The sequence below is a fragment of the Martes martes genome (genome assembly GCF_963455335.1).
Source record: "Martes martes genome assembly, chromosome: 3".
Taxonomy (NCBI): domain Eukaryota; kingdom Metazoa; phylum Chordata; class Mammalia; order Carnivora; family Mustelidae; genus Martes; species Martes martes.
The window spans coordinates 70,444,004-70,468,311 of NC_137890.1; the positions used below are offsets into that span (position 1 = coordinate 70,444,004).

General features: G+C 37.4%; 1 protein-coding gene across 1 annotated transcript in view; it reads right to left on the reverse strand.

Annotated features, from left to right (window-relative positions):
• The window catches only part of FRY (FRY microtubule binding protein), a 260,339-nt gene that overhangs the window by 127,555 nt on the left and 108,476 nt on the right, over window positions 1–24,308 (reverse strand). The window contains exons 12-17 of the mRNA XM_080799698.1: window positions 16,346–16,449; window positions 15,762–15,870; window positions 14,002–14,088; window positions 7,432–7,603; window positions 5,964–6,096; window positions 2,121–2,228 (exon numbers count right to left, since the gene is read on the reverse strand). Of these exons, the coding sequence (XP_080655824.1) occupies window positions 2,121–2,228; window positions 5,964–6,096; window positions 7,432–7,603; window positions 14,002–14,088; window positions 15,762–15,870; window positions 16,346–16,449 (713 nt within the window). The remainder of the gene's footprint in view (window positions 1–2,120; window positions 2,229–5,963; window positions 6,097–7,431; window positions 7,604–14,001; window positions 14,089–15,761; window positions 15,871–16,345; window positions 16,450–24,308) is intronic.

Below are 24,308 nucleotides of genomic sequence, written 5' to 3' on the forward strand. Positions count from 1 at the left end.
TGCCTCTCAGCATTTCCTTACTCTCTGGCTTTGCCAGCGTCTTGGAAGACTCAATATTATAGGATCTTAGCCTCTTCTTCCTCAGGTTCCCTCACTCCCAAATAACCTTTTTTCTTATCTTTTGGGAATCTACCCTTCATTCCTCCTTAGATCCCTCACCCAGAGCTGGAAGTCCCTTTGTGATCCGGGCTTACGTTTCCCTATTTTCCGCTGCTTCCCTACTTCCAGTGATTGTGTTCTTTGCTCACATTCTGATTGTTAGCCTGAGGCAAATTAGCAGCCTAGGCTGCCAGTCTTTTAACTTCATAATCTTAAAATGTGTCCTACACATGGAATGGAACAGAGAAGGATGCACGGAATGGAGGTTGCTGATGACAGGAAAGGAGAGGTTACACGTAGCGGTGACCAAAGCCAGCAAGAAAGGTGGATGGCTGTGGTCAGAGAGCACCAGGGCTTCGAACAGTGGCTTTCAAAGTAATGGATCTCCAGTCATCCTCACAAGTCAGCCCCGTCCTGTGCCAGCAGTGACTGGCAGGAAGAAAGGGGCAGCTGTGTCTACGCTTGGAGGGCAGTAGGCTACAAATGATATTAATGGACCAGAGAGAGTGATCAACAGGAATCCAAACTGGCTGTCCAGCGCAGAAGGCATGATGACCACAGTGACCAGGAGCGTGGTGCTCTGTGGAGATACTCGGAAGCCATGGGGCGGCCACTGGTGGTCTGCAGTCACATGGGACCAGGGCTTGGGTTATTCCGTTTGGATACTGATGGGAAGGGTGCTCTCCAAAAAGGGCTAGTGAATGTGGGTACACAAGGTAATGCGTAATGCATTAGTACTTGTTATCCTTCTCTTGGCTTTCCTCTATTCCACCATTATCAGATTAAGAGCCTAAAATATTATTTATTACATTATTCTCTCCCTAAAATATTATTTATCACATTATTCTCTCTCTTAAAACTGCATCAGTCCAAATGCCTCAGCTAATAGAAAACATTAGCTGAAAATCTACCTCTCTAGTCTTTTTTTTTTTTTTTTTTTTTAAGATTTTATTTGTTAAATGTCAGAGAGAGAGAACACAAGCAGGGAGAGCACCAGGGGGCAGAGGGAGAAGCTGAGCAGGGATCATGACCTGAGCTGAAGGCAGATGCTTAACTGACTGGGCCACCCAAGCGTCCCTACCTCCCTAGTCTTATTTCTAGGTCTTATTATCATCGACTTTCTAAATTCCCTCTCTTTCTTTCCTTCCTCCCTCCCTCCCTTCCTCCCTTCCTTTCTTTTTCTTCCCTTTCTCTCTCTTTTTTTTTCAAATTAAGGGTGATTTTGTTCTTCATTCCCTTCCATTCAAATGCACCATGTTTCTAAGGATTTCACATTCTAAATTGCTTTTTAGTAATGTCACTTTTGATTTTTAAATTAAAGATGCACATAACTGTCAACTAAAACTTCTCACCAACATGAGAAAAATGACAGTTATTTCATTATAACAACATAATTTCACTTAAAACAAATTAACTTGAGGTTCTAGTTGGACTGCATGTTCTCATGGACAATGTTGGGAGAGTGATATATACACGACTTTTGGCAGCTTTCTGAAGAACTAAAATTAGCTAAGGATCCCCATTTCCCACCTTCTTGGTCCCCTGGGGGTCTGTGGGCGTCAGACTGGGAATCAGACCCTGCATGAACTCTTCTCCAGGCAGATTTATCTCATTTCCCGGCCCCACCTCTGTGTTTCATGGTACGCTTTTCCTTTCTGAGTCCTATCTCAAGATTCACCTTCTCCTAGGACTGATCTGCTGACTTCCTCAGTCCCCAGTAATCCCTCTACCCACCGAGCTCACATATCACACTTTTTGTGCCATTAGTTTGTACAGTTTCAGGCCTTGGATTGCCAGTTACCTTATGTGCTCATGTATTTGCTTCTACATTGGATTTTAAGCCCCCTTGAACATGGGAGAAAAACATACACTTTCTAAATTCCTCCTTGCTTATACATAGTACCTAGAATAATGCCTCATTTAGTAAATATTTGTCAATTTTTAATAATCATTCTTTTTTTAAGGAGTCATGACAAAGGATTACAATCGATGTAATCAAATACACCCACAGCAGTTCTCACCTAGCCAGCAAGTCAATGAGTTCAAGTTTTGACATCCCATCAGGAAGCAGTCGGGGGATAGCAGCAACGCAGGTCCTGAAAAGATCTATTTTTGGCTTTCTCTCACCCCTAGAATTTGAAAACAAACATAGGTTAAAGGCTACAGAAAGTTTTTTTAAAAAATCAATCAAATATGTGAAAAAAGACTAGAATCCATGCCTTCTGAATCACTGCATGGTGTTTGCTGTATATTATTCTCAATGTTTATGACCTTTAGAGCATGGCCAGTTCTAAGAGAATATATAAAGATTTGAATCTTAGAGGTATATATCCAAAAGGAGAAATGCCAATGTCAACAGTATTCTACCATACAGTTTGCCATTCAGCCAGTTTCCCTGGGGTTTGGTCCCTGTGGACTGCACTTAAACCTCTGAATTCACTGACATGCCTAAATGCACCTGCGTGTGACAAATACCGTACAGTTATTCCTACACTCAGCATTTAAAAATAGGATTTTAGTGGATACAAGGAATGGTGCCTCTAACAAGCATGACATCTGGAAGCTTTTCTCCCTAGTGAGTTATGCTTGTCCTCTGGAATCCCTGCTGTCATTTAAAAAATTAAGTGCTTGCAAAAATAAGTCTTTCATAATGTCAAGTAAAATCCTGAAATTTATATAGTTGTGCACATAATTCTGAGTTTTAAAATTACTCTGATGAGCCTGACCTCTATGGAGATTCCTTCCCTCTTTTCACTGTCTTGGGAATATGAATGCTTGAAGCCAAGATAATTAATATCTTCTACATTCTGTTGTAAAATCTGAAGGACCACTACATTTTATAACAAATCATTTCAATTTTTAGTTGTTCAAATAGATAACTGATCCTTTAACCACATATTTTATCAAGAAAAACTACACTACCCATCATATCCTTCCAAGAACCTCAGTGGTGAAATAAAACAACATATTTAAATTCTGATAATTCAGTCTTCTGAGAATATAAAACTGTCATGAAATTAATGCTATTGTAGGACACAAAGACAATGATGAAAATGCAAAGTAGGATAAAGTCATTCTTTCTTGGAATAGTAACTGTGGTCAGAATAGAAACACAGCAATTGGAATCTGCCCTCTCCATAACCAGATGGCAATTCTGCTTTTTAGCATGGCTTTGTTTAACTTTGTTAGGAATGAATACAAAACTGCTTATGTGAAAAATAACACATATATTTTGACTTCTCAAATACTCTTGTTTTTGCAGAAAGTTATAGGATTATCTTCTCTCCTTTTCCATAGGCCTTTTGGCATGGAGTGCACGAGGACTGGAGAAGGGGCCATTGCATACTCGTTTATAATCAGCTGAAGAAACGAGAAGTTTTCAGGTGACATCCCCAAATAGTTGTACTGAGTTAGAACCTAGGGATGGCTCCTAATTGTTCATTTGCAACATGGAGAGTCGTTTAAATAGTTCTCCTAGCTTGCTCACCAGATGTTTTAAGCAGCTGGCATTATTTGTTGGAAAACAGGTGACCCCATTGACCTGAATTTGTAAGGCAAATTCCACCAGGCTTCCAGGCTGATAAAATGAGCCTAGATTAGAAACTCTAATGGGTGCATTATTTCCTTTTACTACTGTAGTCCTTGCCCTCTGGGCTTTTAAAGATTTATTTACTTATTTTAGAGAGAGAGAGTGTGTGCATATGAGCAGGTGGGGGAGGGGTAGAGGGAGAGAGAAAATCTCAAGCAGACTCCCTGCTGAGTTCAGAGTCACAGGCAGAGCTTGATCTTACAACCCTGAGATCAAGAGTCAGACACTTAACTGAGTCACCCAGGCTCCCCTCTCTGGGCTTTTATAGGAAGTGAACCCCCAATAGGAGAATTTTTGTGAATAGATACTGTTATTATTTGCTAGCGTGTGCCACAGAGGAGATGAAGAATGGAAATGGTGCAACCATAAAATGCTAACGTTCAAGTTTATACCCTAAGCAGGATATGGGAAAGTGAAGGATTGACCATCAACTCCAAAGATGATTTCCGTTAGCATGGTGTGGACCTCAATTGTCTCATCCCAAATGCTTATGGTTCTCTAATGTTTCTTGTTGTCTTTGGGAAATGTAGCAATGAGTTATTTTCCACTCAGGCATCCGCCTTAAGATGTAGCAAGGAAAGTATTCCTAGTCCCATCTGGGGGCCTTAAGATGAATAGGGAAAAGTAAAGAATCATCTTAGAAAAAGTTCAAGGTATTGGCTAAAAAAAAAAAAAAAAAAAGTTTGAATATATTGTTTTGGTCCTGACCCTATTGTATGATCTCTTTTTTTCCCCATTAAAAAAAATTATTTTTATTAACATATAATGTATTATTTGCCCCAGGGGTACAAGTCTGTGAATCGTCAGGTTTACACATTTCACAGCACTCACCATAGCACATACTCTCCTCAATGTCCATAACCCCACCACCCTCTCGTATGATCTCTTGATCGTAAATATCGTTTTCCTTTAAAAGCCTTTCTTTACTAATTTTAGGGGAAATAACTATAATGGAGAAGTTTTAAAAGCATTTCTTATAGCTTTTTTATTATCAATTGAAAATTGCTTTAGTATGTACTAATGGGGTTAAAGTTTGATTGACAATCTGGCAATATGTGAGGTAAGAACTGGAGATGGAAACAATACATATAATGTTATTCATCTTTGTCAACTTCAATTTTTGTGCTTTATTTAAATGTGATCATTTAAAGCAAATGAATGGCAAGCTGCAGGATAATATGCATTGTAAAATCCCATTTTTGCACAACAAATGCATATGTACATATATTTGTGTACAAATATTGTGTATATATATTGTGTACACATATTGTGACAGAGGGAAAGTTCTGGAAGGAATCAAACTGAGTCAAGGAATAGTCACAGATATCAAGTGGATCTCTGAGGAGGGGGTTTACCTTTTAACTTTATATATCGTTAAATGTGCATTTAAAATAATTCTGTAAATTTTACTTTGTCTTATCTGTATTGTTGCATCATACTTCATTTTTTACATGCTGCCATTGTAATAAAAATACACACCCACAATATGAATTTCCCTGTATAGGTAACAACCTTCCAACTGACTGTGGTTTTTGGAACTGGAGATGCTGAGGAACAAAGGAAAGTTTCCCCATTATATTTTAGGGAAATTATGCCACAGGTGCCAAATATAACTTAATTCATAGTTCACCAACAAAGTCTGAAGTCTTTTAAATTGTAAACTTATCACCTAATCCTAGTTCCTGCCATCATTAATCAAAAACAGCAAATTCAAGTTGTATGAGTCTCTTCTGCAGAGCTCTAATTACAAAGCTACATCTTAGATTTTGGCTAAGAACATCTGATTTCTACATTCAAAACTACAATTTTTTTTTTTTTTAAGATCCAGTATTGCTATGACACGGTTGCATAGAGATTATTAGGCACATTTAACTCTCACAGTTCAGGAACAGTCACTAGACGCAAGCGAATTTGATTTATAAAGATGGAATGTCTGTCAAGTGGGGAAATCACCATAGCACACAGATTGTGATAGAGCTCAGGAGCAAAATCTCCCTTCTGGAAAATGTGGACCAGTGAGAGACTTGGGGTCCATTTTCTAACTTACTGGCCTAATGATACTTGAGACATATGTGAAATAGATCAATCTCAGGTTTGACCTTATTTTTCGTATTAGTCAAACACTGTCAAAGGACATTTTTACTATCCTTAATACTTCATAGAACTCTGATGCTAGGAAGAGGAGAACAAATACAGAATATGTGGGAAGAATAAATGAGAGAAATCTCTGCTGGTACATTCTGGCTAATTAACAACATAATCCTCATGTACTCACGTGATCATGTCTTCAGGTTCTTTGTTTAGCATCTGAACATTCGTTAGCATCATACACCTTCCTACTTCTTTATCAAGGTGCCTTAAAATGTTGTCCACGGCTTTTCGTACTTGAGAGTAATATAGTGACATGCCTGGAAAACATGCATTGTAGTTACATCTTTGACTAAATCCATCAAGGAATGAAATCCTAGTTTGTTCATCCTTTATGACATGTTTTTACCGTAGACCATCTATGGGTCAATGACTTCATTAAGCAGATCCTAATTTAATTCCTTTTCCATAGAACTCTTAGCAGAGTGTCCTGGACTTGGTGGATATGCACCAAATAATCACTTGAATTTAATAAATAGAAATTCTAATTCTTCAGAGAGAAATATTTTCTAGAAGAGTTAAAATGAAGAGGAAATAAAAAGGTCGACTTTTGAATCTTTATGTTTTTGGGTAGTACAAGAAAATTCACCACCGTTACTGATTATATAAAAAAAATTAATTCTCATTTGGGGTTCAGATTGTAACAACTATTACTCTCCAAAACATATGTGTGGATGTTTTTTACTAAGATAAAAATGACTTCACAGCATAAATTTTAAAATGAAGGAAAATGTATTTTAGCTATAGCATTTTTACTGTTCTTATTAATTACGGTGTCAATGTTCTACTATGAAAGACATGTATAGTCTATGTAGTTCGTGTACGTATATGCATTTTATATATTTATGTGTATAATGCAAATGAAAAACAAATTGTTCTGTATTTAAAATTTGTACTCCAATGAAATAATTGTTAATGATTCTCATCCATTAAATCTGTCTGAACTCATTTGAGCATTGCCTAATTAAAGATAAATATTTTAAAGTGAAGAAGTCTCCTCAAATTTCCCTAGGGTCTTTGACATAAAAATTATTTTAACAAACATTGTGGCAAGTTTCTAAATTCAGGTATTCAACAAGGAAGAAATCATCTCTTTGGATTAAAATAGCTAAACTAAAAAGAAAATAATCTCATGTAGGCTAAACCCACAATATAACCTGGAGTGTGTGGGATCTGGAATGTTTAAAACACAGATTAAACTAATTTTGCTGAAAAAAAAAAAGAAGGAAAGGAACTATAAAAAATGAACAAACAAATGAATATTTATATGGTTGCTTTATAAACAGGATTATCTGCCAAAGGATACAGATGGCTTAGAAATTTACTGTAAAATGTAGATAATCAATATTAGGAATTTGAAAAGACCATAGATAAAAGTCTAACATTTAAATGGCAAAATGTTTACCAGGAAGTTCCAGGAAGTTTAAAGGGCAGTAAAACAAAAGCACAGCATGAATCAATCAAAACAATGTTGGAATGTCTTACCAGTTACTTCTATTAAATTTTTTTAACAGTGTATCTCACTGAGGGTAATGAGCCTCTGGTCATTATAAGGACTTCACAGGGCCCAGCTCTAACACAACTTTGAGACCCACCTATCATTTTGGCTTCTTCTTCAGTTAGCGTTTTACTCAAATACGTTTTCTTCACTCTCAATGTGTTTCCTGAAGGGAGAACAGCTCCTGTCACTGGCATGGGAGGCTCACCATCTTTCTGCTGCAAGCTATCCGCTATTACTAAGAAGGCCCGTAAACCAATGTTCATTCTCTGTAAGAGATAATGTGTTCACGATAAAAAGAAAAACCCAATTATTGTAGTTGCGTTAAACCATCAGTCTTTGAGAGAACTTAGCATGGCTTGCTATCCACATTAGTATGAGAAAGTGATTTAAAAGGCACAAGACTTTAGGTCAAACCTATGAACCTAAAATTATGTTTCTGTCACTGTTTGTTGGCACACCACAAGAAAACCACCAGAAAGATTTTCGCCCTACTTGGAGGGTATATGTTTGAGATGATCATACTCATGCTGTTTTGGTGCACCTCAAAGGGAAAGGCAGCCATCTTCTGAAGCAGCTGCAGCTAAAGTAAACTGAGGTAAACAAGGGACTCATATATCTCCTGGATGGAGAGAGATGCCACATGTGTTAATTCACAAAGACTGAGTGAAAACAACAGGAATTCCAACTGTGAAACACAAAACACAGACGGTCTGCTCTGAATCGCGGGATGATGACTCTTGATTCAAAAAGACTGGCAAGTTTGAAAATGAATTTTAAAAATTCCCTGCCACTGAACTTGTTACTGATAAAACACATGGGCTTATAAGAAGAAATGCCATTCTGAACCAGATCATTATCTTCCTCAGGCTCAGGTAAGGGATAATATTGGCTCTGAAAGATGACTCAGTGAGATAGTTGCTACCAGTAACAATGTCTTAAAATGTCAGAAGGTACTAAAACGTCTGTACTTCCTTAACAGCCAAGTGTAACGCATTTATACTCATATTTTCATCAAGTAATATGTGAATACATATTATAGGAAGTAATAAGTTTCCAAAGTAGGCTCCTACCTCAAGCAGAAAATAAAACTTATTACTATCAACAAGATAATCTACTGAGTCCCTAAAAGGTATCCAGAATTGCTCATTAACTCTCATTTTAAAAATAGCCATGCTAGGAATGTATAATTATTCCCATTTATCAGGTGAAGAAAGTAGGTAGAAAGCCAAACATCCAAGTCAGGTTTGTCCAAAGTGTCTATTTTGTGGTATATGATTATATTCTATAACAAAAAATAATGTCCTATTCATTTTGAAACTATTCAAGCCTCAAGGAAAGATGACATTTCAGCTAGGACTTGAACATTTCTCCAGCTCATTTGTACTGATGCAATGTGTACTTTCTGATTTTATAGCCTTTAATAATATTCTCTCCCCAGTTTCTAGAATGAAAGAGCACTAACTTTAAAAAAATTAACTGGGCATGAAAGTCCATTCATTTCCTCATTTATTTTAGTAGTTCACGAAATGTGTTCTAGGCTTGTGTATTCTTCTCAAGACACAGCAATGTTTTGGGTGAGGAAGTAGAATGTTCAACTCAGGAAATGCAATATCAGTAGAAGAGCCATGGATTGACGTAAATGGTCAAGCCTCAATTATTTGCAAGTGGTATAACCAGTTTATGAACCACCCCAGTCAGTTGTCTCAGCTTTCCTTCTCTCAGGATAACACTAAGGGCAGAAGTAAGGTGGGATAGTTTGGGACACGTATTTTTTACTTCCTTTCATAAACAATTCCTTTTTGTATTTTAGATAGTTTTGCATTATACCGCTCCCTTTTTATTATCTGTCTGGTCTTAAGAAATTATTTAACTTTCCGAAGTCCAAGTTTCAGCTTCCTTTCTGTAAAAGGAGGGTAATAACACCTATTGATCATACAGGGCTATGGTGAGGATTAGTGCTCTTGCTGGTAATTATATATCTGTAGGTTAGAATCTCTATTTTTTATTATTTTTATTTATTATTATTATTTTTTAATTTATTTGAGAGAGAGAGAGAGAGTAAGCTAGCACATGAGAAGGGGGAGGGTCAGAGGGAGAGGCAGACTCCCTGCTGAGCAGGGAGCCCTATGCGGGACTCAATCCTGGGAATCCAGGATCATGACTTAACCTAATAGCAGTGGTTTAACCAACTGAACTACCCAGGTGTCTCTAAAATCTCTCAAGATTATTGAGACACAATTCACACAAAATAACACACACTTTTTTGTTGTTGTTGTATGGGTTTTTGAATTTTGAGAAACCTATATGGTCAGGTAAAACTGCCATCAAAGTCAAGATATAAAATTCTTTCCAATATCCCAGAAAGTTCCCTTGTGCCTCTATACAGTCAGTGGACCCTCCCCCCCAACCCAGCATCTGACAATCATTTTCTAATTTCTGCCTGATAGTTTTGCCTTTTCCAGAATGGAATCAAATAGTACATTGCCTTTGTGTCTTGCTTCTTTCATTTAATGTCAAGCTTTTGAGATGCTGTTGCAAAATCAGTAGTGTGTCCCTGTTCACTGATGAATAGTATTCCACTGTATTAAGGACGTCTGACTTGTTATGCACTTATAGTTGTTGAACATTAATTCCTCTCCTATTTTTAGTGGCTGTCACTAAGCTCCTAAAAATATTCATAGACACCCTTTTGGATTTTCGGAGTTTTAATCTTTCCAGGATAAATACCTTGGGGTAGAAAAGTTGGATCCTATGGTAAGTGTACATTTAACCTTAAAAGAAATTGCCAAAATGTTTTCTAAAATGATTGTGTATTTTTGCATTCTCACCAAAGTAGTATGAAATTCCAAATGCTCTAAATCCTTCTCAGCACATCCACTGTGGTTTTAACTTGCATTTCCCCACTGGTTAACAATGTGGAACATCTTTTCATAAGTTTTTCGGTCATTTGTATTTCTTCTTTGGGGAACAGGCTCTTCATTTCACCCATTTAAAGAACTGGGTGGTTTATTTTTCCACTGTTGAATTGTGAGAGTTCTTCATATTCTGGGTACAAATGCTTTATCAATATGTGTTTTACAAGTATTTTTGCCCAGTCAGTGGCTCTATGCTTTAATAACAGTATTTACTAAAGTGCAGATATTTTTAATTTTGATGATGTTTATCAATTTTTCTCTTTTGTAATTTATGATTTTTGTGTCCTAAGAAATTTTCACCCAACCAAAGATCACAAAGATTTTTATCCTGTGTTTTCTTCTAGAAGATTTACAATGTTGGATTTTACATTTAGGTTTATGATTCATTTTGACTTAATTTTTGCTCACTGTGCAAATTATGGGCTGAATTTCATTATTTTGCCAGTGGATATCCAATGGTCCAGCACCATTCATTGAAAAGACTATACTTTATTCATTGAAACAACTTGAAAATGTTGTTGAAAATAAATTGACCATCTATGCATGGATCTTTTTCTGGATTCTCTATTCTGTTCCATTGGTCTTTACATTCACTCTTCTGCCAGAATGATACTACTATAGCTTTATAGTAAGTTTTGAAACCAGGACATGCTAGTCCTCCAATTTTCTTTTTTTTCTGAATTATGTTGGTTATTCTAGCTCCTGATAGTTTCCACATAACTTTTAGAATGATTTTATTGATTTCTACAGAAAATGCTATAGGGATTTTAATTGGGATTATTATTGGGATTAGAGTTTAATACATAGATTAATTTGGGGACAACTGAGCTTTTTGCAATCTTAAATATTTCAGTCTACAAACAGTATTTCTCTCCATTTATTTTGGTTGTCTATGATTTTTCTCAAAGTTTTTTAGTTTTCAGTATATAAACCTTACACATAATTTGTTAATTTATTGAGTTTTTTTTCATTGCTATTGTAAGTTGTTCAATTTCTATTTTTCATTACCCTAATATAAAAATACATTGATTTTATATATTTATCTTTTTTTTCATGTAGTCTCCACACCCAACATCACAACCCTGAGATCAAGAGTCTCATGTTGTTTTGACTGAGCCAGCTTGGAAGTCCCTATATACTTATCTTGTAACCTAAAACTTTCTAAAATGATTTGTTAATTAAGTAGGTTTTTGGTAGATTCTTTGATATTTTCTACATAGACAATCATGTTGTTGGTAAATAAAGAGAGGTTTATTTCTTCATTCCCATTCCATATGCCTTTTATTTCTTCTTTTTGCCTCTGGGAATTGCTAGGACCCCAGGTCCATGTTATTTTAGGTCGAAGCAAGAATGAGAGAAATGGATGACCTAGAAACTTCTCACAGATGAGTAAATTCTTATGATGATGAGGATGCATATAGGAAACCATCTTAGTCTGAACTAAAATGAGACATGTAACTGGAAATTATTTAACTGTAAAATGGTGGGACACTATAGACTTTGTAGTAAGAGAATCCTTTACATCTCCAGGCCTTGTTCCACAAGCTATTTCCAAAATATTATTTAAGACACAAATTGCATATATCCCTTGAGAAACTGTGCCCTAAAACATATTGGATCAAGTGTGTGAGTCTGCTTTATAGACTATTCTCCCCCTTGTGTGTGCTATTGAGGGGGGTCATAAATATGCCTTTAAGCTTCTAATTATCAACTACTGATAAACTCTCCCATAACCCTACAAGCTCAAGAGAAATGGAAAAAGATACTCAAACATCTTTTTGTAGTTTTGAACATTAAAACCCCCAAATTTCCAACTGCTCTGCACAAGGAGGGTATCTAATCACTGACTGAAGAGTTTGAGGGAAGAACAAAGGGTAAGTTTTATACATGGCGATAATGACGGTAGCTTTTAATGTGTTATTTTTAGACTAATAACCTGGAAATTCTGAGGACTGTTGAAGACAGTAAAGCTATGACTCCTGAGAAGTGAAAAATATTTTGAGAAACTTCCCAGCCTGACAAGGCTCTTTACCACAGGGTCCTGGGTCTTCTTCCAGCCCAAATGCCCTGGATTTTGTCCCTCCCCCTTAGCCTACTGACCCTGGCTGCAGCCATTTCATAAGACTGCTATATCTTTGGACACCAGACAAAAACTCCCAGACTCCCATTTTCGGGCTCCTCCATGTATCCCTAGATTCATGGCAACCTTAGCACCAAGAAGAGAATACAGACTGTGGTGGGAGGAAGCATAGGGAAATCAGGAGACCTGGTTCATTTTGCTGCTAACCAGCTGCTGATTTTGAGTCTCTGTCCTTACTGACAAAATGAACAAGCCAGACAATATCACAGTGATGATAGGAACATTCTTTAAAACAATAACAATAATAACAACAAAACTTCTATGGTTTGCTTTTGTTTTGTTTTTGGCTTAAGAGTTTGTAATGTCACAATATCATAAGTATTCCATGAGGTGATGTAGAAAAGTATTTTGCTCATTCTATTGGCAAAAAAGCTAAAGTTCAGAGAGATAAATGTCATATAGCTAGTAAAAATGGTAGAGCCTGTGTCAAGTACAAACCTAATACTGCTGTCTTCTGGTTCAGTGTTCTTTCTACAATATCAGAGGGAAAGGACTGCAAAGAGGCAGCTTTTCCGGCACAGTTCTGTTGGCCCACAGTGTTGGATAAAGATGATGTGGTCTGTATATACAATGGACTATTACTCAGCCATCAAAAAGGATGACTACCCAACTTTTACATCAATGTGGAAGGGACTGGAGGAGATTATGGTAAGTGAAATAAGTCACCAGATAAAGTCAATTATCATATGGTTTCACTTATTTGTGGAATATAAGGAATAGCATGGAAGACATTAGGAGAAGGAAGGGGAAAATGAAGTGGGGGGAATCAGAGGGAAAAACGAACCATGAGACACTATGGACTACAAGAAAAAAACTGAGGGTTTTAGAGGGGAGGGGAGTGGGGGGATGGGTGAGCCCAGGGTGATGGGTATTAAGGAGGGCATGGATTATGTGGAGCACTGGGTGTTATACCCAAACAAGGAATCATGGAACACTACATCCAAAACTAATGATGTGCTGTATGGTGACTAACATAACACAATTTTTAAAAAAATGAAATAGATTAAGGGAAGGATAATAAAATACACTACATAGTATACACATAAAAAAATAAAAATAAAGTTTAAACTTGAATGTGCTTTTCATTTGCATAGGTCACTCCAACTGTGTGTCATACCCATTATTTCCATGATCTGTCTGGTCCTTGAGGTGTGATGGTGTCACAGAAACATATATTCATACCTGATTCACTTTCACTAGATTTTAGTATTTTATTATTTCATGTATTCATTCTCCTCTGTTTCATCACTTCCCAATACTCAACTTGTTAATCTGCATCAAAATAGTTATATTACTGACTATTTAAATAAGTACTGACTAAATGAACCTGACTTGGAGTGGCAGATTATCTCTTTGGGGCAAGGTTTACTCTATTATACAACAACCCAATATGGTAGCACACCCACTTACCATCATTCTAAGTCTATTCATTCAAAACTTGACTTCTGAAATTTCATTATCCATACTATTTAGTCACATATCATGGACAGAAACAAAAAGATGACTTTTTAGAGAAATGTCCTTTGTCCTATTCCCCAAAGTTGCAAAGTAAAGGTATGGCTCTGTCCATACATGCTCTGTTGGAAGTACATAAAAGGATCATTCATACCTCTGGATTGAGACTGAAAGCTTTTGCTGGTTTTCCCACACAAAGAAAATCAAAAATAATTTCTTTCATTGCAAAATCTAAACGTTCCTGTAGTGAAAAAGAGAAAACAAAACAAAGATGTTAAAATACAAGTTCAACGTGAAATGTCTATTTTTATTCTAAGCACCAAACAGGTGGCTGCTAAAAGAAGCAAGACACTGCTCAATTTCATGCATCAAGAGAGTCCCTGTAGGAAGACCGTGCCCACTGGAAGCTTGGGTGAAGTTGCCTCTGTTTTCATGGGGTGTGCAAGGATGCTTTCATTATACAATATGTGGAATTAGCCCCTAAAGCATGGAATGGGTAAAGACAAAACAAAAATAAAAACAAATCCCCGCAAAATGAAAACCCCAAACACCTGGAGTGTCTGGGCTTATCCACAGTCTCAATACTTCCTCCTTGTGTAGCAAATGCTGATAACTTCTTGAAACTCAGATTAAAATGTATTTTTAAAAATACCACTGCAAAATGACTATTTTCTCCTATCCTCTAATATCTCAAATCTTTTGGCTCATATTATAATGGACAATTCTGCAAGTGAAATGAATAATCAACAAATAAGATATGCAATGGTACTTAAGTAGGGAAGCATAAGACAGATGCTAATAGCTGGAGACAGTGGCCACTATGATAGGACAGGTTCATTTTACACGACATAGTCCAGAATCATCAAAGTACATTCTCAGCCACGTGATAACTATATGCAGAAAAATCACATTAATCCATCTGCCTGCAAAGCAAGGAATGTCTTTTCCCTAAGTGCACATATTACAGAGGCATCTCATTATACCAAACACACAGAGAGATATCAAATATTAAGTCATCTGTGAAGTAACAACTGAACTTTCCATCTTTAAATCAATATCCATTGTACCTAACAGTAATTTCACGCTTATAATTTCCCCTTATCCACATGGCATTCTGAAGTACAGTGGGCAAGCATTTCGCCCACATTCTACAAATAAAGAAACAGAAGAAAGAGGTTCTCTGACTTGTGAAGGCTACAGAGCTGGCTTGTGGCAGAGGATGAATGGGAATAATGATCTTTTCCCCTCGTTCTGTAAATGGTAAGGAAGTCAAAGTTGGAATATAACAATTCACCCACAAAGTGTTTTCAAAAGTAAAAATCTTGGGTCTATAAAGTAAACTAAATACTAAAAACCATGTTTATTATTATTGGACCCAATTTTTAAGGAAATTAATACCTGCAAAGTTCTTAGAAAAGTTCTTGGCAAAGAGTAAGCGCTTAAGAAATGCTAAAATTCCTATTTCATTATTCTTTCTCACAGGGTGAAAGAACATTTTTATTTACTCTTCAAATTTCACAAAATCATCTTTTGATTTCCTCCAAACATCACACGCCTTGCTTCCTCCTGACTTGCAGAATCCAGAGCTGAGAATCACGACAAAACAGGGACTAGGAGTCAAGAGACCTTTTTACTAATAGGCTCTGTGACTTTAGATGTCTCACTCAAACTCTGTCTCTCAGTTCCTTCATTTGTCAAATGCTGAAAACATTTGACGTACACGTCACTATTTGTTTGGAAGCAAAAAAAAAAAAAAAAAAAAGCCATGTGTGAAAACACTTATAAAACCATTCTGAAAACTCTTTACACATAAGATACTACTTTAAACTCTTCATCTGGTAGTACTTCCTAGGAAAGAGACTGGCTACTTGAAGGCAATTAGATCACTCCCACTGCCAGAAGCTTCTCCATTACCTGGGCAATGAACTGGATGATTTTCACAAAGATGTTCAGAGGCATATCCCTTGGCACCACACCACGGGACCCTTTGGGGAAAAGTGTTGTGATGATGGTTATAAGACGGCTGAAAGATAGGAAGAAAAAAAGAGAAGACAAGCAAGATTGGCTGAGCTCCAGTTCTGTAAGGGAAAATGGCAGATGTTTCATCTTATCTAAGTATCAGAGAGAATTTGGAAAAAGAAAACAAACCACTTCATCCCTTTTCCATTAGCATAATTACTCTATGAAAAGTTTTTCTGCAAAACTAAGGGCAGCTGGAAAATAAAAGCCATTTGCTTTGCTAACATGGTGAATGCAGTCTTGGACATGGAGCCTCTTGATCCCGGTAGAGGCTGAAATTTCTGTAACGGCTGCTGAGCAATGACTAAGAAAAGCTTGAAAATGTCTTTACCACTTAGATCTTTTAGAAACTGTCAACTTTGAATGGTTACTAGTTTCGTTAGTATAGGTAGCAATAAAAATAAATCACCCCTCATTGGCTGAGAAATGGTTACCATTAACTCAGGGATGTAGTTAATTAACCAAAACCAGCTCCTTACCTCTGAGTGGCTGTGTTGCTTTCACATTTAATTCGAATCATGTAAACCCAAAGTAATCTGTACAGAGATTCCAGCGCAACTCGAGCCATCTTGGGGTCTTTATTCTATGACAGAAACCAGGATGTAAGATAGCATTAGATTTAAGATTTAATTAAGCTTAAGTGGAAAAAAAAAGATTAAATGGTAATATATGGAGAATACTTTTTCTGAATTCCTAGACATGCAGGGCCCCTACGAGGCACCTGAATCCTTTGGGACTTGTGGGGTATGTGACTTCAGGTGCCCATCAGGTAAATAATCTATGAGGAGGGATCTAAATGGCCATGAGGGCAGGACAGCGTAGTTCAGGGGGAAACCGTGTCACTCTCTCCTTTGCCATGATGAATGCTTGAAGTTGTCTTCTTCCTCCAGCCCTAGGGAACCTGTATTCTCTAGCATTAAGAGAGAATCAATGTTCTCTTTCTATAGTTGATTATGCTCTTTTTTCTTTGATTCCTCAAACTTCCCAGTTCCTCATGTAATTACTCACCAACATTTATGGAGATGAATGTATAGTAAGCAGTGTGTTAGAACATGGGATATAGAGATAAAAGATAATCCCTTTCCTTAAGTTGTTCACAACCTCTGGTGGATGGGAGATAGATAATAAGCCATCAACTCTTAAGGCAGTAGAAAAAACTGGTAGGGAGAGGAGCTAGAGAATGGAAAGAAGGGCAAGCTATGGAAAACTCAAGGAGGGTCAGGAAAAATTTCCAGGGACAGATGAAAACTCAGATGAACTTTAATTCATTCATTTACTCATGTGTTCATTCAACCAAACATCAGAGTGGCTACAGTGGGCCAGGTTCTATGTTTGGCACAGTGTGAAACTTTGAACAGTGCAGAAAGATGATGGGAATAGGGAACACTTGGGAACTAAGAGAGCTGGAGAAGATGGGTCATGTTTGAGAACCTGGGAACAGTTCCTACATCAGTGCATGGGGCCAGGTAAAAGAGTAGTGGTTGATGAGACCTGTGAGGAAGGCAGGGGTCACATGTGGGATCCCACTTGCCATGACTAATAAGGGGACCAGGGTTCTTATGAGATGATGGGATGCCACTAAGATCAAGGAGACCACGGAAGAAGATCCTGCATACAGTGTGGGGAAAGGAGCAGAGGCAGGGAGACCAGCTATGGCAGAGCTTCTGGCTTCCAGGCAATAACAAGCCAGAGAGGAAAGAACTGATCCTTTCCCCACTGTCCATCTTACCCTAATTATATTCCTCTTGATTTAAAAATCATGGGTTGGGTGGTTTCTCTGATGCCTGTGGGATCCAGGCAACATTTCTTGGCAAGGCATAACTGACCGATCAATATGTAGTTTCTGCCTCCCCTTCCTCTAGTCTCCTACAAGCTCCCTAAACTCTAGCTAGGCCATGTTCATTCCATTTCCATGTCAGGAGCGGGTTCTCTCACCTCCTGAATCTTTTTTTTTTTTTTTTTGAAGATTTTATTTATTTGATGAGGAAGAGAGAGCATGCACAAACAGGGGGAGCAGAAGGCAGAGGGAGGAGAAAGAGGCTCCCTATTGAGCAGGGAGCCCAATGTGGGGCTCCATCCCAGGACCCTGGGATCATGACCTGGGACGAAGGCAGATGCTTAACCAACTAAGCTACCCAGACACCCCTGGGTGAACCTACCCTTTCACAGTCTACTTGAATGTCCCTCCTTTGTGCAGGTTCCTTGGTTCCTCCCCAGTCCTCAACCCCATCCCACTAAAGCTAATTATTCTGTCCTGAGTGTCTTCTGACCTTCATACAACCTCTAGCATACAACCTTATTTAGATGTCCAAAAGGAAGGGGAATTGTTTACCTTAACATCTATTAGAATTCCCAGCATTCTTCAGAGGATCGATAAATGTGTGCTGAACAGTATTTAAATGCCACTCTTAACTTTCTTATAGGTTTTTTGCTTTTATGTGACTTTACCACCCTTACTCATTTTTTTATCTTGTCATAATTGCTTTAGCTCTTTTATTCTTAGTGTAGATAATTTAGATACTGATTTTTATAGAATTCATAAGTGTTTAGATATTACCCCAGATAAAGTTCATTTTTAGACTATTTATGTAAATAAATTCTATGGGAAAGGCAATTAAGAATGTTTTTTTAGATTTAGGAGAAATAGAATAAATTTTTGTTGTGATCATTATAAAATTCTAGATTTCTATATGCTTTCAGGTCTTTTCTTACAATTTGTTTTATTAGTCTGTCTATTCACAGGCCAATTAATATCACATTAAGTTTTGAGGCTTTAAAATGTATTTTATTACCATATTGTACACCAGAAACCAATATTATACTGTATGTTAAGTAACGGGAATTTAAATAAAAACTTAAAAAAAATAAAACAAATGTGTTTCATTATCTGGTATGGACTATCTTCCATCCTCCATTAGTTTTTTCCTCTTTTTAAAGGGTTTTATCAGGGGCGCCTGGGTGGCTCAGTGGGTTAAAGGGTTTTATCAGATATTTTTCCATGTTTATTCTTTCAAATAAGCTTTATAAGTACTTTTGCAGCTGTAGGAAGAAAAAGACCACAACTTTCTAAAGCATGCATTGATACATAAAGAATTATAATTTGCCTGTTTGATTTGCATGCTTGGTTACATAAAGGAACTTTAAGTAAACTACTAAACTGATAAAGTTACATTTGAAATATCCCGTCATTAAAAAACGTGGGGAATTCTACTTATCTTTACTCCAATCCCTCCAACTTAGCAAATGTGTCTGATGTGCTTACATGGTGGTTAAATGCAGACTCTAGGCACACACTGCCTGGGTTTGAATCCATCCTTGCTCTGCAATTTATTAGTGGTATGGTCAGCCTCAGGGAAGCTCCTCATAGGAACATTAGAATTAAATGAGCTAATGCATATAGGATATTTAGCACTGTTCTTGTCCATAGTAACTATTATTACATACAAAGCACCAGGATCTAGCAGCAAACATGCTCTGATTTGGGGGAGCTTCCATTCCAGTAGAGATGCTTCTTCCTTTGTTAATTTCTATTAGTATATGTATTTTATATTTTGCATAGTGTATCATTCAAAATTCTCTCATGTGCCTTATCTTATACTGTGAATCATGATGGGGTAGGGCAAACATCACCTAAGCTTTATTAAGGAGATTAACAGAGATCTCTAGTTTAAACAATTCATAGTGCTGTCTTCTGTTTAACTTCAATTTTTTTTCCATTTTATTTTATTTCTCTTCAGTGTTCCAAAATTCATTGTTTATGCACCACACTCAGTGCTCCATGCAATATGTGCCCTCCTTAATACCCACCACCAGGCTCACCCATCCCCCCAACTCCCCTCTCCTCCAAAACCTTCAGTTTGTTTCTCAGCATCCACAGTCTCTCATGGTTCTTCTCCCCCTCTGATTTCCCCCATCTCACTTCTCCTCTCCTTCACCCAATGTCCTCTGTGTTATTCCTTATGCTCCACAAGTAAGTGAAACCATATGATACTTGACTCTCTCTGCTTGACTTATTTCACTCAGCATAATTCCCTCCAGTCCTGTCCATGTTGATGCAAAAGCTGGGTATTCACCCTTTCTGATGGAGGCATAACACTCCATTGTATATATGGACCATATCTTCTTTATCCATTCATCTGTTGAAGGGCATCTTGGTTCTTTCCACAGTTTGGCAACTGTGGCCATTGCTGCTATGAACATTGGGGTACAGGTGGCCCTTCTTTTCACTACATCTGTATCTTTGGGATAAATACCTAGTAGTGCAATTGTAGGGTCATAGGGTAGCTCTATTTTTAATTTCTTAAGGAATCTTCACACTGTTTTCCAAAGTGGCTGCACCAACTTGCATTCCCACCAACAGTGTAAGAGGGTTCCCCTTTCTCCACATCCTCTCCAATACACATTGTTTACTGTCTTGTTAATTTTGGCCATTCTAACTGGTGTAAGGTGGTATCTCAATGTGGTTTTGATTTGAATCTCCCTGATGGCTAATGATGATGAACATTTTTTCATGTGTCTGTTAGCCATTTGTATGTCTTCTTTGGAGTAGTGTCTGTTCATATCTTCTGCCCATTTTTTTGATGTGATTATCTGTTTTGTGTGTGTTGAGTTTGAGGAGTTCTTTATAGATCTTGGTATCAGCCCTTTGTAGTGTTATTTGAGAATTCCATGGGTTGCCGCTTTATTTTATTGACTGTTTCCTTTGCTGTTCAGAAGATTTTGATCTTGATGAAGTCCCAAAAGTTCATTTTCGCTTTTGTTTCCTTTGCCTTTGGAGACATATCTTGAAAGAAGTTGCTGCTTCCACAGAGGCTAAAGAGCCAAGTGGTTGACTTAAGTTCTCACTTTGTACTTGATTTTTAGCATTTCAAGGTGATATCACTGATCACCACAATCCCTCAAATGCTTTTCTTGCCTCTCTTCCATTCCTGGCACTGTCAAATGATATTCTTAAACTGCACCCATGACGATTTACTTCCCCACATTTAAAGTCCTCGAGTGGCTTCTAATCACCTCCTGGACAATGTCCAAATTCCATGATATGGTACAGGAGGGGCCTTTGGCAATTTGGCTCCTCCATTACTACCTCCTACCTCCACCTTGGGCTTGGTGCACCCCATGCCATTATACCTCTTCTGCAATTTCCTAAATGCCTTGTATGCTTTCCTACTCCTGGTATACTTGGAAAACTTCTACTCCCTGGCAAGATTCAATTAGCTGTCGTCTCTTTTATTAAATTCCCTACTATTACAACCACTATGTATCCACCCCAGAAAGATTGCCAAGAGCCTCTGCTCTCTGCTTTCAGAATGCTGTTCTATCCCTTTACTTGTATATTTCTTAGCAGACTGCAAACTCCAGAATTCTGATTTGTTCATTTTTGTGCCCTCATTGATTGCCAAGCAGGAGGTTATCAGTAAATATCAGTTTTAAAAAAGCAGTCTGTGAATAGTAGCAAACAACTTGATGCATAAGCAAGACTTCTTTATATAGAAGCTATATAAGGAGACAGTTCAAGAAAGTGACATGGAATGATCCTTAACTCACCTTCTCATAAGGACACAACAAATTAATAGCTACATATGGAATAATTCCCTCTGGAAAGAACCCGAGTACTGGCTGAACAGCTACTTTACATCAAGGAATAAAAGGGCCACATGAAGACAGGTAGGAGAGGCAGTTACACAACCTTGACAAAAACCCCACCCTAAGCGTGGTGACCCACCATGAGGAGGGGTCTCACAAACATGGAACTCCTCACTGAGGAGCATGGAGTTTGTACCCCACATTATCCACCCCATCTGTTAGGAATTTCACCAGGGAAATGAGTCCCCAAAATGTATGACTTTGAAAACCAACAAGGCTTATATCCAGAAGAGCCGTAAGGCTATAGGGAAAGAGATTCTGCTCTTAAAAGGCTCAGATGCAGATTCACTCTCCCTGGGACCAAGTACAAAATCAGCAGTTTGAGAAGAGCCTAGCCCATATGTGAAGAAGATAAAGTTGCTAATATTAAGGCATCTGCTAGAAAAGCAAAAGCCTGTTAGGACTCTGCACAGGGATAGAGGCACTGGTGGGTAATATTTTTACATTTGCTCTTAACGTTGCTGGTGGCGGCACTGGGTAGTAATATTTTTGTACTCTCACTCTAACTGACCAGTGCCAAGGTCTGCCTCCCATGCTACTGCCTTGGGCTTGACCCTTGTGTTGTTTCCATAACCCTGTACCTGGCCCCCTTGACCTGCGAAAGCCAGCAGGCATGCAGAGCCCACACAGGGGATGCCCTGGAGTGCCAGGCTCTGGTGGGCTCTATGAATCTTAAACAACTGGACAGACAGTTCCAGAGACACCCAAGAGCTAGGGCAATGCTAATCAATAAGGTTCATTGCCTACATAGGGCCACCTCTTTAATACTGGGAGAGATAGCTATTTTGCCTAACACATAAAAACAAACATAGAGAGTCAAGCAAAATGAGGAAACAGAGGAATATGTCCTAAACAAAAGAACAAGCTAAAACCCCCGGTGGTGGTGGGGGGGGCTTTAATGAAATGGAGATAAATAATTTGCCTGATAAGAAGTTAAGTAATGGTCATAAAGAAGCTCACTGCACTCAGGAAAAGAATGGAAGCACAGAAAGATTTCAACAAAGAGACAGAAAATATAAGAAAATACCAAAGAGAAATCACAAGCTGAAGAATACAATAACTTAAATGAAAAATACACTGAAAGTTTTAACAGCAGACTAAATGAAGAAGACAAAAGAATTAGTGATCTGGGAGACAGGGCAACAGAACTTAACCAAACAGGAAAGCAAAAAGAAAAAAAATTAAACAACAAAAAAACAAACATTGCTTAAGAGACCCGTGAGACAACATCAAGAAGAATAACATTTTGATTACAGGGTTTCCAGAGGGAGAGAGAGAGAAAGGGGCAGAAAATTTATTTTAAGGAATAATGGCTAATAACTTCCCTAACCTGGGGAATGAAACAGACACCAAATCCAGGAAATCTAGAAGGTTCCACAGTAGATGAACCCCAAAAGACCCACACTAAGGCACATTGTAATTAAAATATCAAAGTTAAAGACAAAGAATCTTAAAAACTGTGAGAGAAAAATAACATGTTATGAACAAGGGACATCAGGTCAATGAACAATAAATGTAAGATCATCACCAGATTCCTCAACAGAAACTTTGCAGGCCAAGAGAGAGTGGTATGATATATTTAAAGTGCTGAAAGGAAGAAGGAAAAACAAAACAAACAAACAAACAAAAAACAACTTCCAACGAAGAACACTCTATACAGCAAGATTATCATTTAGAATTAAAAAAGAGATAAAGATTTCTCCAGACAAACAAAAGCTAAAGGAGTTAATCATCATTAAACTGTCCCTAAAAGACATGTTAAAACAAAGAGCACTAATTAGTAATAAGAAAACACGTGAAAGTAAAAATCTCACTGGTCAAGGTAAATATATAGCAAAGAAAGTGGACTAAGTACTTATAAAGCTAGTACGAGTGTTAAAAGACATAGTAAAAATAACTATACTAATTAGTTAAGGGACACAAAAGCAAAAGAAATGTAAAATGTGACATCAAAAACATAAAAATGCAGAGTTTTAGAATATGTTCAAACTTAACTATCAACTTAAAATAGACTGTTAAATATTTAGGCTGAGCCCCATGGTAACCACAAAGCAAAAGCCTATAATAGATACATAAAATATAATGAGAAAGGAATCTAAGCAGAACACCACAGAAAGTCATCAAATTGCAAGAAATAAAGAGAAAAGGGGAACAGAAAGAAACTACAGAACAGTCAGAAAAAAAAATTAAACAAAATGAAAATAAATACATACCCATACCAACTACTTTAAATGCAAATGGACTAAGTGTTCCAATCAAAAGACAGAGTTGCTGAATGGATAAAAAGACAAGACTCATCTATATGCTGCCTACTTTTGATATAAAGACACATACAGACTGAAATGAAGGGATGGAAAAAGGTATTCCATGCCAATGGAAACCAAAAGAGAGCTCGGCAAGCTATACCTACATTAGACAAAACAGACTTGAAAACAAAAACTGCAATAAAAGAGAAGGGCATTACATAAAGACAAAGTGATCAATCCAACAAGGAAATTTAATATTTGTAAATACTTATGCACCCACCATAGAAGCATCTAAATATATAAAGCAAATATTAACAAACCTAAATGGAGAAATTGACAACAACCAACAACAGTAGGGGACTTTAATGCCCCCACTTACATCAATGGATAGATCATCCAGACAGAAAATCAATAAGGAAATACTGGCTTTAAGTCACATATTAGAATTCAAATGGCACATGAGTCAAGATGGACTTAATAGATATATACAGAACATTCTCTCTGAAGGCAGTAGTGTACACAATTCTACTCAAGTGCGCATGGAACATTT